This window comes from Marmota flaviventris, chromosome 12 (genome assembly GCF_047511675.1).
Source record: "Marmota flaviventris isolate mMarFla1 chromosome 12, mMarFla1.hap1, whole genome shotgun sequence".
NCBI classification, from domain to species: Eukaryota; Metazoa; Chordata; class Mammalia; order Rodentia; family Sciuridae; genus Marmota; species Marmota flaviventris.
The window spans coordinates 47,331,514-47,347,149 of record NC_092509.1 but is presented as its reverse complement, the minus strand read 5'-3'; the positions used below and the strand labels follow the sequence as shown (position 1 = coordinate 47,347,149).

At 31.8% G+C, this 15,636-nt stretch overlaps 1 protein-coding gene across 2 annotated transcripts in view; it reads left to right on the top strand.

Moving 5' to 3' along the window:
• Rab18 (RAB18, member RAS oncogene family) overlaps positions 1–15,636 on the top strand; it is a 39,558-nt gene that overhangs the window by 10,622 nt on the left and 13,300 nt on the right. Inside the window, exons 1-3 of one of the 2 annotated variants that reach the window (XM_071599944.1) lie at positions 7,488–7,748; positions 8,343–8,404; positions 13,343–13,415. In XM_071599944.1, coding sequence (XP_071456045.1) covers positions 7,712–7,748; positions 8,343–8,404; positions 13,343–13,415 — 172 coding nt within the window. In that variant the 5' untranslated portion in view covers positions 7,488–7,711. Of the gene's footprint in view, positions 1–7,487; positions 7,749–8,342; positions 8,405–13,342; positions 13,416–15,636 lie in introns of those variants that run through there. The other variant, XM_027928581.3, reaches the window with a different exon arrangement.

Genomic DNA, 15,636 nt, shown 5'->3' with positions numbered 1-15,636 from the left:
GGAGAGAGAAAACTCAAATTACTAACATGCGTGATGAAAAAGGAAATATCACAACAGACAATACAAAAATACAGAAGATAATTAGAAATTATTTTGAAAACTTGTACTCCAATAAAATAAAAAATATCAAAGGCTTCGACAAATTTCTAGTCATATAATTTGGTCAAATTGAATCAGAATGATATACACAATTTAAACAAATCAATTTTAAGTGACGAAATAGCAGATGCCATCAAAAGTCTACCAACCAAGAAAAGCCCAGGACTGGATGGATACACAGCCAAGTTCTACAAGACTTTTAGAGAAGGACTAATACTAATACTATGAATTTATTTCAGGAATAGAAAAAGGGGCAGCACTTCTAAACTCATTCTGTGAGGCCAACATCACCCTGATTCCAAAACCAGGCAAAGACGCATCAAAGAAAGAAAACTTGAGACCAATATCTTTAATGAACATAGATGCAAAAGTTCTCATAAAATTCTGGCAAATCGAATACAAAAACATATCAAAAAGATCATGCATCAAGATCAAGTGGGATTCATCCCAGGGATGCAAAGTTGGTTCAACATATGGAAATCAATAAATGTAATTCACCACATCAATAGACTTTAAAGATAAGAGTCATATATATGATCATCTCAATAGACGCAGAAAAAGCATTTGACAAAATACAGCATCCCTTTATGTTCAAAACACTAGAAAAACCAAGAATAATATATGCTAAGCCCCAGGTCAACATCATTCTAAATGGAGAAAAATTGAAGGCATTCTCTCTAAAAATGGGAACAAGACAAGAATACCTTCTTTTACCACTTCTATTTAACATAGTTCTTGAAACACTATGTCAGTTAGACAAAAGAAATTGAAGGTATACACATAGGAAAAGAAGAACTCAAATGGGCACTATTTGCTGATGATATGATTCTATACCTAGAAGACCCTAAAAGTTCCACCAGAAAACTTCTAGAACTAGTAAATGAATTCAGCAAAGTAGCAGGATATAAAATCAACACCCATAAATCAAAGGCATTCCTGTATATCAGTGACAAGCATGATTTTTTTTTTGAAATAATGTTTGAATACAGCATGAAGTATGGGTCAAAGTTTCTTTTGTTTTTCTTTTCTTTTGCATATGAAGATCTAGTTGTTCTAACACTGTCAATTGAAGAGATTGTCCTTTCTACACTTAATAGCTTTTGTACCTCTGTAAAAATGTTGGTTGTCATTATATGTGAAGATATATTTCTGGACTTCATTCTATTCCATTTATCTATTTGTCTTTATGTCATTATCTCACTGTCTTAATTTCTGTAGCGTTATAATAAAAAAGTCTGGAAATCAGATATTGTTAATCTGTCAATTTTGTTGTTTTTCAAATTTGTTTTGGTCATTCTGGCCTTTGCATTTTCTAATGAATTTTAGAGTGTGCTTGTTTTAAAAATAAAGCCTGTTATTTTTAATTTTTTTTTTAAATTTTGAAGGAATCATCTGAAGATCATTTTGAGGAGAATTGACTTAACAATATTGATTTTATGATCATAGAACAGAATTTTTATTATCTCTCCATTCATTTAGGTCTTCAGAATTTCTCTCTGAATGTTTTGTAATTTTCAGTGTACAGATCTTTTCGTAACTTTTGCCAAATTTAACTTTAAATATTCAATATATTTTCATTGTTAATGGTGTTGTTTTTCATTTTTCCTTTATTACTAAATAAATAAATATTTCTGATTTTTTTAATGTTGATTTTTTTTGTTGTTATTTTTTAACCTTGCTGAACTTACTTATAAGTTCTAGAAAGGGTTTTTTTTTTTCCCCTTAAGATTCTAGTGGATTTTTCCATTCTTTCTTTCCAGTGTATATGCCCTTTATTTCTTATGGCCCTAGATAAAAATCTTCAGTAATGTACCATGTTAAATAGAAGGGGTAAAAGTTGATACCCTTATTTTGTACTTGATGTTAAGGGTAAAACTTTTTTGTCTTTTACCACTAAGTATGATGTTACCTGTATTTTTTTCATAGATGCTGTTTATCAAGTAAAGGAAGATCCCTTCTATTACTAGTTTATTGAGGTTTTATTAGGAATGCATTTTGGATTTTGTCAGATATCTTTTCTGCATCTGTTGAGATGATCATGTGGTATTTCTTTTTTGTTTGTTTAATATAGTGAAGTACACATTGATTTTTTTTTTTCAATGTTAAACCAACTTTAAATTTTTGGGGATAATCCCTTTGTGATCATGACATTTTGTTCTTTTATACATTTTTTTGATTCATTATATAAAATTTTGTTTAGGATTTCCATTTATGTTTATGAGAGATATTGGTAAAGAGTTTTCTTTAAAGTCTCTGTCAGTTTTTGGCATTAGGGTGATGTAGGACTTAAAGAAAGACAAGGAATGAAGGAAGCATTTGCTTCTCTTCAATTTCCTACAAGATATTTTTGGTGGGGGTTGTACAGGGGATTAAACCTAGGGGTGCTTAACCACTGAGCCACATTTCCAGCCCCAACCTTTTTAAAAAAATATTTGCTGAGGGTGCCTCTGAACTTGAGATTCTTATGCTTAAGCTTCCAGAACAACTGGGATTTTAGTCATGTGCCACCATTTCCAGATCCTACAAGATCTTTTTAGAAAGTATTATTATTTAAGTATTTACTAAAATTCACTTTGGTCTTGGAGTCTCCCACCCCAGCATGGGTTGTTTTTTAAGTACAGACTCAAAGATGTCTTTAATAAATACTTAATTCCAAGGTTATCTATCTATCTGTTTATTTACTTATTTTATAGTGTTGGGAATTGTGGGTTTTTTTTTTTTTTGGTGTTGTGATAAATATATATATAACAGATACCTTACCATTTTGACTATTTTTACATGAATGATTCACCAAGTGAGCATATTCACATTTTTGTGCAACCGTCACTGCTATCCATTTCCAGAACTTTTTAATCACCTCAAACAGAAATTCTGAACCAATTAAACAATAATTCTACACTATACTCTTCCCAAAGCTCTTGGTAACCTTTATTCTACTTTCTACTACTATTTCTACTTTATTCTACTATTCCATTGTATGTGTATATGGCATATTTTGCTTAGCTATTGATCCATCAACAAGCACTTATTGCTTCTACCTTTTCGTAGTGCTAAAGAATACTAGTTTGAACTTTGTTGTCCAATTGTTTGGGGTATATACTTAGGAGTGGAATTGAAGGAAATGCCAAACTGTTTTTCACAATAGTTTCAATAGTTTATAGATTCTCATGCACAAAGGTTATAATTTACCTAAATCCTTTTCTATACTTGTTATTTTCCTTTTTTAAAAAAACCATCCTAATGGGTATGAAATAGTATCTCATTGTGGTTTTGATATGCATGTCCCTAATGGCAAAATGTTAGCATATTTTTATGTGCTTATTGGCCATATATATGGGGGGGGGAATGTCCATTCAAATCCTTTGCCCATTTTTTATGTGGGTTCTTTGAGGTTAAGTTATAATGATTTGCAAATATTTTTTTCCATTGTGAGGGGTTGTTTTCTCACTGTCTTGATAATGTCCTTTGATAACTTCTAAATTTTGGTAAAATCCAGTATTTTGGGCTTTTGTTGGCCATATTTCTACTGTCATATCCAAAAAATGATTGCCAAATTCCATGTCATGAAGATTTGCTTTTCATGTTTTCTTCAGAGTTTTATGGATTTAGATTTTATATTGATACCTTTGATCCATATTCTGATAACTTTTGTTTGTGGAATAAAGTAAGGGTCCAGCTTCATTCCTTTGCATGTGAACACCCAGTTTTCGTGGAACCATTTGCTGAAAAGACTGTTCTTTATCCACTGAATGATCTTAGCTCAGTTGTCAAAAATCCTTTCGGTATGTATATGAAGATTTAGTGTTAATTCTCAAATTTATACTTTTTTAAGAAAGTTTTGCTGTTCAGTGCCTCTTGCAATTCTGTGTATTTGAGTATCAGTTTTTCCATTTTTGCAAAACAAGTTGTTGGAATTTTTAATAGGAAATGTGTTTAATTTGTAAATTACTTTGGGTAGTGTTGTCATCTTAGCAATATTATGCTTTCCAATTCATGAATATGGGATGTCTTTCTGCTTATTTATGTCTTCTTGAATTTCTTCAGCAACTTTTGTAGTTTTCAGTGTACAAGTCCTTACCTCCTTAGTTACATTTTTTTTTCCTAAATATTTTATTCTTTTTCATGCTGTTTTAAATGGAGTAGTTTTTAAAAGTTTCCTTTTTGGATTTTTCATTACTGGTGTATAGAAATGCAGTTGATTTTTGCCTATGGGTATTGTATCCTGCAACTTCACTGAAATTGATTATCAGTTGTAACAGTGTTTATATGTGTATTTGTGTGGAGCCTTTAAAGTTTTTTTCAATGTAAGATCATATCATCTGTAAATAGACATAATTTTACTTTTCCCTTTCCAATTTGGATGCCCCCTCCCCCCATGTCTCTGGCTAAAACTCAATACTCTGTAGAATAGAAGTGGAAAAAGTTAGTATTCTTTTCTTTTTTTCTGTTCTTAGGGAAAAATAATTTCAGTCCTTCACCATTGAGTGTGGTGTTAGCTGTGAGTTTTCATATAAGGTCTCTATCATGTTGAGGAAATTTCCTCCTGTTCCTAGTTTGTTGAATTTTTTTTTAAATTATGAAAGGATTTTGATTTTGTCAAATGCCTTTTTCTGAATCAATTTAGATGATCTTTTTCCCTTCTATTAATGTGATATATTACCTTGATCCTTGATTTTGTTTTGTTTCGATTTTTGTTTCTTTGTTTTGTGAATATTTAGCCATTCTTGCATTCTGGAAAGAATTGATTACTGATCCATTCTCTCTAGTAGATCAAGTTTTCTAGTTCTTCGTGAGCCAATTTTGACAAATTGTATGTTTTTTTGGAATGTGCCCATTTTACCTGGATTATCCAATTTGTTGATATATAGTTGTCCGATATTATTTTATAATCCCCTTCTTTTCTGTAAAATTAGTAGTACATGTTAGGTGTCCCTAATAAAAATCCAAAATTTCGGGCTGGGGATGTGGCTCAAGCGGTAGCAGGCTTGCCTGGCATGCATGCGGCCCGGGTTCATCCTCAGCACCACATACAAACAAAGATGTTGTGTCCGCCGAAAACTAAAAAATAAATATTAAAATTCTCTCTCTCTCTCTCTCTCTCTCTCTCTCTCTTTAAAAAAAAAAATCCAAAATTTCTGGAACGCATCTGTTAGAGTTTAGATTTGAGATGTCCCCAAAAGTTCATGTGTGATACAATGCAAGAATTTTCAGAGGTGAAAGGATTAGATCATAAGAGATTTAACTAATCAGTGGATTAATTTCCTCGATCACTGACAGAACTAGGAACAGGGCCAATGAGGGTTACAGGCTTCTCCAGCAGCAAATACATTAGGCATTCATGGTATTAGCGGAGATTGCTTACCCATTACCCGCTGTGCAAAGTCCCTTTTGGTTCAGAGTTGATCTCAACTGGAGAGGAGATAGTAGAGACTATAGGCATAGTTCTTCTCTTTATAAAACCATCATGAGTCTCCATGTTCTGGGACATCTCTAACTGTACTCTGGTACTATGCCTCAAACATGCCAGTTTTTGTTTGTTTGTTTGTTTGTTTGGGGGTCTTGTTTTGTGTTTTCTTTGTTTTGGTCTTTTTTTTTTTTTTTTTTTTTGCAAAGTGAAGCAAGCCAGACACCTCTAGTCAGCCATCTTGCTAAAACATCATTGAGTTCCCACTTGTCTCATTTTCTTTGAATCTCATGTGTTTTCTTGTGGGTAATTTCTTTTGATATGTCCTCAAATTCACTAGTGTTTCCTTCTAAAATGTTTAATATGCTGTTAATCTCATTCTGTGTATTTTTCATCTCAGACGTTGCAATTTTTATATCTAAAAATTTAATTTGGTTCTTTTGTTTCACTTATGTCTTCCTGACTTTTAAAACATGTTTAAATTTCCTTGTTTGCTAATTCTAACATTTGTGTCAATTTGCAGTCAATTTTTATTGATTGATTTTTCTCCTTTTTGAAAAAATAGGTCCTTCAATTGATATTTCTTTTCTTCCCTTCACAAACATACATTGTTGAGTTTAAATATTCCTTGTTAACGTTTTCATATTTGACCTCTTGTTTCAAAGGCTTTCTTGAATATATTATCTTGTTTTAAATAAACTACCCTTCATAAAATAGGCTTTAAAGAGATTCCTGCAAAGAAACTGAACTAAACATCATATTGAAAATGTAGACACAGATGAACAAAAGAAAAGCTGAAAAAACAGTTCTACTTCTCTTATGAGTTCCTTGTCTTCCATATGAAGAGGCTGAAGGTGATTTATTGAAATGTGGTAAGATGTTGGCAAAATCAAATTAATCACAAAAAACTCCTGTTGCTGCTATCAATAAAGACAATTTATTTATCAGTCAGATCCCCCCCCCCCCAAAAAAAAAAATGAACCAGGCATGGTGAAAAATCAGTTTTAGAGTGTAAAAACTGAAGAGCTCAATTGAATGCGATTCACCAGGAACCAAGGGAAGAATAATGAAGACTTAGGGGTTTGGATCCAGATGAGTCATCCTTTTACTTCTGTTGGCTTTGACAGTAGGACTCCAGTGGGCATTGTCTCCTTTGGTTGTTATTGGTAAATTGCAGATATAATGTGTCAAAAAAAATGACTTGGAAATATTGTTAGTTATCCACATACAAATTTTTCCTATGTAGAGATGGTTATTGGACTATTGACAAAATATGCAAAAACAAGAAATAATAAAAGAGAAAAGGCAGTGGGGAAAGAAGGAAACACAAATATTCTGGGAACAGTGAGTTTCTTTACTTGGGAAAACTAATTAGGAAAGAGACTGGTTGCCCTGAACATGCTTCTGAAGTTAAAGCAGGGAAAAGTTCTTCATATACTTTCCCCTGAGAATTTAAACTGTCAGTTCTCAAGATATCCATGACAGCAGATTCTGTGTAGCGTCTATCAGTGATCTTAATTTAGTGCTTACACTGAGTCCAAACCTTTTCCTTCCCTGAATCTTCCCCTTATTCCATTCCCTCCTTCCTTCCTTCCTTCCTTCCTTCTTTTTCTTCTCTCCCTTCTTCTCTTATTTAATATGTGAGATTTTTTTTTTGTTTGGCTGATTGCTACATTTAAGTTTTCCTTGGACTATGTAAACTTTTTAAAATATGATTTCTTTGGCATACAAAAAAACTAGGCACAATGAATATTTTAAATATGCGTTTTTATTGTTTCATTTGTGGATGTAATGATCACTAAAAATCACCCTCAATTACTAATATATTTCCATATTGATGACAGGTGTTCTGTTAAGCATTTAGTACATGAAAGTGCTGCTCATCTTTGTTGGAGCTGTTCTGAATTGATTGTGATAAGTAGTAAGATCTTTTATAAGTTATTTTCTAAATTTCTTGAGCTCATGTTTTCCCCTCTGGCCAGTGGGATAGACTGAACATTATTTTTGATACTCTTTTAAAGACATGTGGGAAGTTTCTGTTTGCTTAAGCCAGATGACATGTGTCAGCTCCTTTTTTTTGGAAAGAAGGCAATTTGGGGGAAAGGTACTGTTGTAATAAAATCTTGGGTAACTTATGAAGCTCTTCTTTACATATAATTGGTATTTAGAGAAGCTTTTCATAGAATTTTGGTTATCCTTCTATCAATTATGAAGATTTCCTACAAGATTGGGGACAAATGTTTCAGTATGTAAATTCTTTATGAAATTGTGTGGTAGCAAGTGATCATTTATTAGGTTATATAAATCTAATGTATTTTTTTAGGACAAAAGTAAAGAATACCTCAGACAAGGAGTACATGGGCCTTTCATATTCTTACCAGTCCTCTAAGCTGCTTATAGTCATGATCAGAGTTAGTGGTTGGTGGGTAGTGAAGGACTGTGAACAACAATGTGTAAATAATTTGGGAGCCCCTGAAAACTGCCATGGTCCACAATCAGTTAATATTCTTTTAGCACCATAATTCTAGCTCTTGGTTTTAAATATGAGTAGTTAATTATCACCTTAAATTGAATTTTATTTTTCCTTTTAGGGGAGAAGTACATGTAGGTGAGTGAGTGAATTCTAATGAATTTGATTTTCATTTATCCTTATTCAATCCTGAGCTGCTGATCTTTAGCAACATATTTTTTTTTAAATTTTCATATCCATAATTCTAAGAATTTGGGGTGTGAGTTTGAGCACTTGATAAGTGGATTTTCCATTTTATGGTTTTCTTAATAATAATGAATTTTAAAAGTATATTTCTGGATGACTTATCATATTTTTAATTTCTTCAAGGTGTTGACTTTAAGGTGAAAACAATTTCAGTGGATGGAAATAAGGCTAAACTTGCAATATGGGTAAGAGTTTTTAAAATGTTTTTAATAAGTATTAAACTTACACTTTTCAGGGAAGCAGAAATTGATTTGTTAAGTATTATTAGAGGAAAATGAAAACTTGTATTAAATAACTTGAGATATTTATTAGTTAATGAATATATAATAAATAGTTACATCTTAAAATTGGGTAATTAGAAACTTGTTTTACTTAAATTTTTTAAATTTATAATCATTTCAGTATATTTCAAAACAAAAGAGTTTTTAAAAAAATTACCTCATCTGTCAGAGCCATTGTTACTGGATATTTCCATTGGAGTTTTAAAAAAAACAGCTAGACTAAAGCAACATGAAAGGCAATTGTTGGGGGAAGGGAAGAGAAGTGATACTTGGAGAAAAAATATTTTTCATGACTATGGTTATAGTTTGCCACTTTATATCTTGTCTTTCCTTACTGGCTTGTTTTCATTTCTCTGAATCCTACTATTATGATCCACATTGCTCTGCCAACTAGACCCCATCTTGCTAGTGATGAATAAGGTACCATTAACTGTCAAAACATCCAAGAGGCATTATTGCGAACATATAAATATGTATTATACATATTACTTATAAAATATCTATTTTTTACAAATACTATGATAATTAAACATATGCATTTTTATAACATGATAAATGATTTCAGAACTGAATAGCAATCATCAAATTGTGACATGCTTCCACATGGTGGCTAAATACTAAATGCTGCCTGTTCATCAATCACAGATTGAAAAAGCAGATGTTTGTGTATTTTATAATGTCATTCATCTTACTAATATTCTTTGAATTTACTATTTCCATCATGTTTTATATCAAAATAATGGCTGTGTTTAATATTTTTGTGTTAATTTTTTATAATATGTCATGTTCTGATTGTTAGCCTATTTTCCCTTCTCCCCCAACTATAGTTGGTATTAATCAAAACAGTAATGTCTAACAGAAACATTTTGGAAAATGTTGGACTATACTGTAGTAAAATATATTGAACAATTTAAGAATATTGGCTTCTCTACATAACTGAGGACCTGATTTTCCATATGCTTTCCATGGTTAGTATTTTGCTTCTTTCTTCCATTTCTGTGGCTTCATGAAACACATAGATTAAAATAGGATCTGAGGCTTGATGATTGCAGTGAGATTTTTCTCTCATACAGGAGGGTTCTTTTTGTTTTAAATTTATTTTCTACTTCTTGCCTAATGAAAATGCTGACAGGTATTCTTAAAGAGATATCTTTAGACTTATAAATATTTTTTAAAGAAGAAAATTTTCCACTTAAGAGTAATACTAGCTCTTCTAAAAAGTGTAATTAAGACAATATGAAATTAATAGAGAAAAAAGTTTATCTTTAATCAGTTATAAAGTTTTTAGTGAACATCTTTTAAAATATCTAGTCATGTGTATATATAATATTAAATACATATATATGTGTTTTTTAACTTGTTTGTCCCCCTGCGTACTCACAATGTATAGATTTTTTTTGTGTCGTTAGGTCTAGATCAGAACTACTATTCTGATCCACATTGCTCTGCCGACTAGACCCCTTCTTGCTAGTGATGAATAAGGTACCATTAACTGTCAAAAACATCCAAGAGGTATTATTGCTAACATATAAATATGTATTATACATATTACTTATAAAATAGTAATTTTATAATAGATATTTTATAAGTAATATGTATGAACCTCTGATGATAGAGGTTCATCAGTTTAAATGGTCACCTGGTATTTCTTTTTATGGCTATTATTTAACTCAGCCATCCCTCAGTGACATGGATTTAATACCAGTTTTTCTCAAAGATGAGCAGTGCTTTCTTGAGCACCATGATTTATATATCTGATGTACTTATCTGGTTACCTAGGATGTACACCTAGAATTAGAAATATTGGTTTAAAGAATGTGAAGATTTAACAGTGATACCAAAAAGTCTTACTTTTCTGTTTGTATTGTTATGAATTACATTTCACCAATTGTGTTTTTTATATTCACTCTTCCAAACCTTAATTTCTACTAAGTATTGTTAATCTTTCTCAATTTTGCATCTCTGAGTAATAATTTTTTTTACTTGTTATTACATTTCTTTTGAGTTTTTTCTTAGATCTATGATCATGTTTTAAAATGAATTTTATTTTTATTTACATTGCCCATTTTATATTAGCATTCATCTTTTCCACAATTAGTCTTTATATACTAAAAATATTAGCTCTTTATCATATATTTTTTTTACTCTTCATTTGTCTTTAAAATCTTATTTAAAGTGAATGTTTCTGTTCTTATGCATGTAATATTAACTCTGTGACATGCTGCAAATTATGTTTTTTCAGTTTGCCATTTATACTCAAATATTGTTAAATATGAGATGAGCTAGGGAGTTGACTGGTGGGGATGTTTTAACCATTCCAAGGTTTTAGTATTTATATGGTCAAATCATTTATTTTCTTCATGGCATTAGAGTGTCATGTTGAAGTCAGGAAGGCCTTTCCACTCAATGTTAGACATACATGAAACCATAGTTGCCTCTAGATATGCTATTGTTTTATTTATACCAATAAAATGGGTTTACTCTCCCACATGTAAACTACTCCTAGGATCAACTAGAATAATTAAACTTAGCCCTTAACTCCTGCTGTCTTCTCTAAACTACATACTCATTTTGACCTAAATAGCATCTGAGAGGTTGTCTTTTCTTCTGTATCCTTTCCTCACTTCACTCCCATATTCTATTATTTGGTATTTCTAGATCTTTTCTAGCCCTTGATTTATCTATATCTCTCTTTAATAATCCCTTCTCTCCTTACAATTTCAGAAAACAAAACCACAACATAAACACTAAAAGGTCAGCTTCTTTTATCTCACAATGATGTTATTTCATTTATCACCTATTGCTGTTTTTGAAACAGTGAGAAGCAAAAGCTTAGGCATATAGTTCATATAAATTCTGGTCCAGTGCTGCAGCATAGGGTTTTGTGTTTACATGATGGAGTTCCAAAAGTGATACTGAATAATTTGAATGTTGCTAATTTATTAGTTTTTTGCTTATAAGTGAATTGCTAGGATATGTGTCTCATAATGATTTGTCTTTTTAGGATAGAATTTTTTTATTTAGTTTTTATGAGTTGGCTTTTTCAAATAGGTACTGGTGTAAGGCTATGAGCACTTCTAGTTTTTTTGAGATATATATATATATGTATATATATATAAAATACACACACACACACACACACCAGTTGCTTTTTAAAATGATATTATAGTTAAATATAGAAGGAACATAGACGTTATATCATCATGGCTTCTAGTTGATTTTTTTTTTCTCCAAAATAAAGTGTTGATCACTTGATAATAGTGATCAAACATGATTAGAGGTCATCCATGTAGTAATGATTATTAAATCAAAATATCAAGCTACATGATGATATCAGAATTTTAATCTGCTTTAGATAGTGAGTTGACTATACTTTATGTAGCTTTCTTTTATATTGTTATTTTTGAAAAGTTGAGTAAGTATGCAAATTTAATAATTTAAAATATCAGAGACAGATTTGTAAGAAACTTGGATGCTGAAAGAATTTTTGTAAAGAGAAATCATGAAGTTATCTGGAAAGCTGAATTTTAGATGTGTTACTGCTTCACTTAAACATGGCAGGGATGGGGGTTAGTTAATGTAATGCTGAGAATTTGGAAGCAAGGAAATTCTACATTTATATAAATGTATCTGAACAAATAATTTACGTTCAAAGTAGTTTATATTGAAAATTATTTTCCTCTTAAGTTTCTCTTTGGGTATAAATGTCCTCAGACATTCTCTATTGTCATAGCATTATTGAGGTTTGATGTATTTTTACTTTTCTTCAGGTTACTTTGTTTTTTCTTAATTTTTTTTTTTAGTTTTTAGATGAACACAATACCTTTATTTTATTTATTTATTTATTTGTATGTGGTGCTGAGGATCTAATCCAGTGCCTCACACAAGCAAGGCAAGCACTCTACCAATGAGCTACAATCCCAGTCCTTCAGGTTACTTTATATCAGCAGACTTCAAACTTCTTCTTTAAAAGCCAGGTAGTAAATATTTAGTCCAACCCTAAAGCAAGCCATATGGTAATATGTAAATGAATGGGCCTATCTGTATTCAAACTTCTTTTAATAAAATGTTATATAACAAGATGAGTGGTTGCCTCTGCTTTGGTATTGTTGCCCTAAAGCCATGATTCAAAATCAGTGGTAGAAAAAATGCAGAAGGAACCAGGCCTGGAAGTAGTAAATTAGTTTATTCGTTTTTTTCCCCTACTAAAAATGTTCTATGTTCTATGCCAAAAATTGCATAAGACACTGAGATTAAACTGGTAATTGAACAGATGAGGTCACAGCCCTTACAAAATTTGTGTTTCATATTTAGTATACATCATTTGTGCATTTTCCTAAAAGAAGATACATAGAAACTCTTAACAGAGCCCAACCTCAAAATTCCTTACCTAAGTAAAACAAGACACCATCTTTAAGTTAGTAGTTCTCAGCTTTGATTCTACATTAGAATAACCTGGGAAGATTTAAAATTTTTCTGTCCTTTACCTCATCCAATTAAGTCAGAATCATTGGGGGTTGGACACAAAGACTCTCAGAAAATGATCGCACAGCTGGATTGAGAATTATGGCTTTCAATGAAATGGGTTTCATGTGCTATAAAAATTTTAAACCCCAAATAGCAAAAAATCTTTACTTGGATGCATTTTTCTAGAGATGAATCAATATTTATTTTATGTAATACTTTTAAAAATACAGCTTATTTAAATTCCAGGTTTTTAATGAGCTTCCATGTTGATATTATTTTTAATAATGTCATTTATTTTATACTCTTACATCAGTGTGTTAATGATCTATTATTTATGGTTTGTTTTATTTAATAATGTGTGATTGTCACTTTTAGGATACTGCTGGTCAAGAGAGGTTTAGAACATTAACTCCTAGCTATTACAGAGGTGCACAGGGTGTTATATTAGGTAAGTTTTTATTTTAATATAATGTTTTAAAATATTATTTACTGAAATTTCTAATTTTTCTAGTCTGGGAAATTCAAAAATTTTTTATTTTTCTCTTGGGTTACTTTTAGGTAATTTGAAGTTATATTTCATTATTTAATATTAATGAATATTACAACTTTAAAATTTTTGTTTAGTTCTTTGTGTAGCAATGAAAAAAATAAAGATAACATTATTTCCTTTATTTTAAAAGCACATGTTGATGAGGATATAACTGAAAACCCATATGTGTTGGTCTGTCTTGGAGTATTACCAAAAATTTCATTCATCATTAAATTAATATTTCTTCATTCTACAAAGGAAGAAGAGAATCTGTTTAATCAATTCTATTTATAAAAATAGCATAAAGTACTTAACACTATGAATTCATAATCAAACAATTTGAAAAACAAATGTGGACTTTCAGTGTAATTTATTGAAAAGTGCTGTTAGTTGAAAGTGTTCTCAATATTTCTAGGAGTCTGTTTAAAAGAATATGGATTGATCTTAGGGAGACTTTCTTTAACTTATGACTTGATAGTAAATTTTACCATTTTGATTCAACATCTCCTAATTTTAGAAAACAATTAAATAAGCTTAATATGATATAAGATGATATACGATGAAGGTAGTAATAGAGGAAGACAGTTAAAATCCCATTCACTAACTATACTATAATTTTTTCAAAGTTGCAATATTTGGTCTTTTTAAGAAATTAAAAGGGTCATAGGTGTTTATGTTTATATAAAATAATTTGCTGTTTTTCCAGGATTGGGACCTAAATATTCTTTGGTATTTGGATACATCTTTGTTGTCTTATGAAGGGGGGGAATAGCTTTTGTTTTTCTATAATTGGTTTTCAGTTATCACATTGGATATAATTTCATTTCTGTCACAACATGTGTTTTAATAAGACTGAAAGATATGTTGTATATTTTTTCCACATTTTAATTGGTGTATTTATAGTTGTTCATATTGATGTTTGTTGTTACATATTTTCACATGCACAGAATATATCTATAATTTGGCCAGTATCACTCCCTAGCATTTTCTACCTCCCACCTCTTGGTCACTTTCCTCTATTGATCTCCCTTTGGTTTTTAGGAGATACATACCCACCTTTACTTTCCTTTTTTCTCTCTAGCTTCTGCATAGGAGAGAAAACATAAAGACACTTGACCTTCTGAGCTTGACTTTTTTCACTTAACATGATGGTCTCTAGTTCCATCCATTTTCCTGCAAATGCCATGATTTCATTTTTCTTTGTGGGTGAATAAAACTCTTTTGTGTTGTATATATACCATGTTTTATGTATCCATTTATCTGGTGATAGACACCTAGACTGGTTCCATAATTTGACTATCATGAATTTGTGCTGCTGTAAACGTGTATTCCTGTATCACTGTAGTAAGAAGACTAATTCTTCAAGGTAAATACTGAGAAGTGGTATAGCTAAGTCATATGGTGGTTCTGCGCCTACTCTTTTGAGAAACCTCCATACTGATCTCCATAGTGGTTGTACTAATTTACAATCCCACCAACAGTGTATGCCGCAGTCTGGCTGGGCACAAAATCACGAGCCACTCAAGCAGGAACAAACTTTATTTTTGAAACTGCCGCCAATACCCCGTACGCTCGACCGACCCATGCTGTGTTCTCCCGGACCCCAACAGGAAGTCCCTCCTCCGGAATTCCCTCCTACCGCACTTCCCCAACCAATGGGAACTCTCCAGGGGTCCCGTAGCAGGCTGAGGTGAACAGCAGTAATCTAATATCCATAAGAATGCAGATCTTAACATAATCATATCATCTCAATGGCTTGCTGGCATCACCTTTCAACCAAAAATGCCATGCATCATATTACTTGGATGTGGCTTTTAGCATCTCCCCGCTTCTGTTTAATTAAGCAACAAGCAATGTGGCTAGGGACCGTGCCTGTTAGGTTTGTCCAATTGAACATATGGTTCTTACCCGTCATGGGATGAACTGACCTCTAGGCGTCAGCCTCCTGTCTTAGGTTGATACCACTGCAATTGGATCATACCCGACGCTGACTGCCGGTCCAGCATATAGCCATACTTGTGGATAGGCCTATGCACCAGTGGGGGGTGTGAGGTTCTTTGCCTCACCTCTGTTGGCCCCCAAATTTGGCCTTGGTGCCGGTGGGGGGGTGAGGTTCTTTGCCTCACCTCTGTTAGCCCCC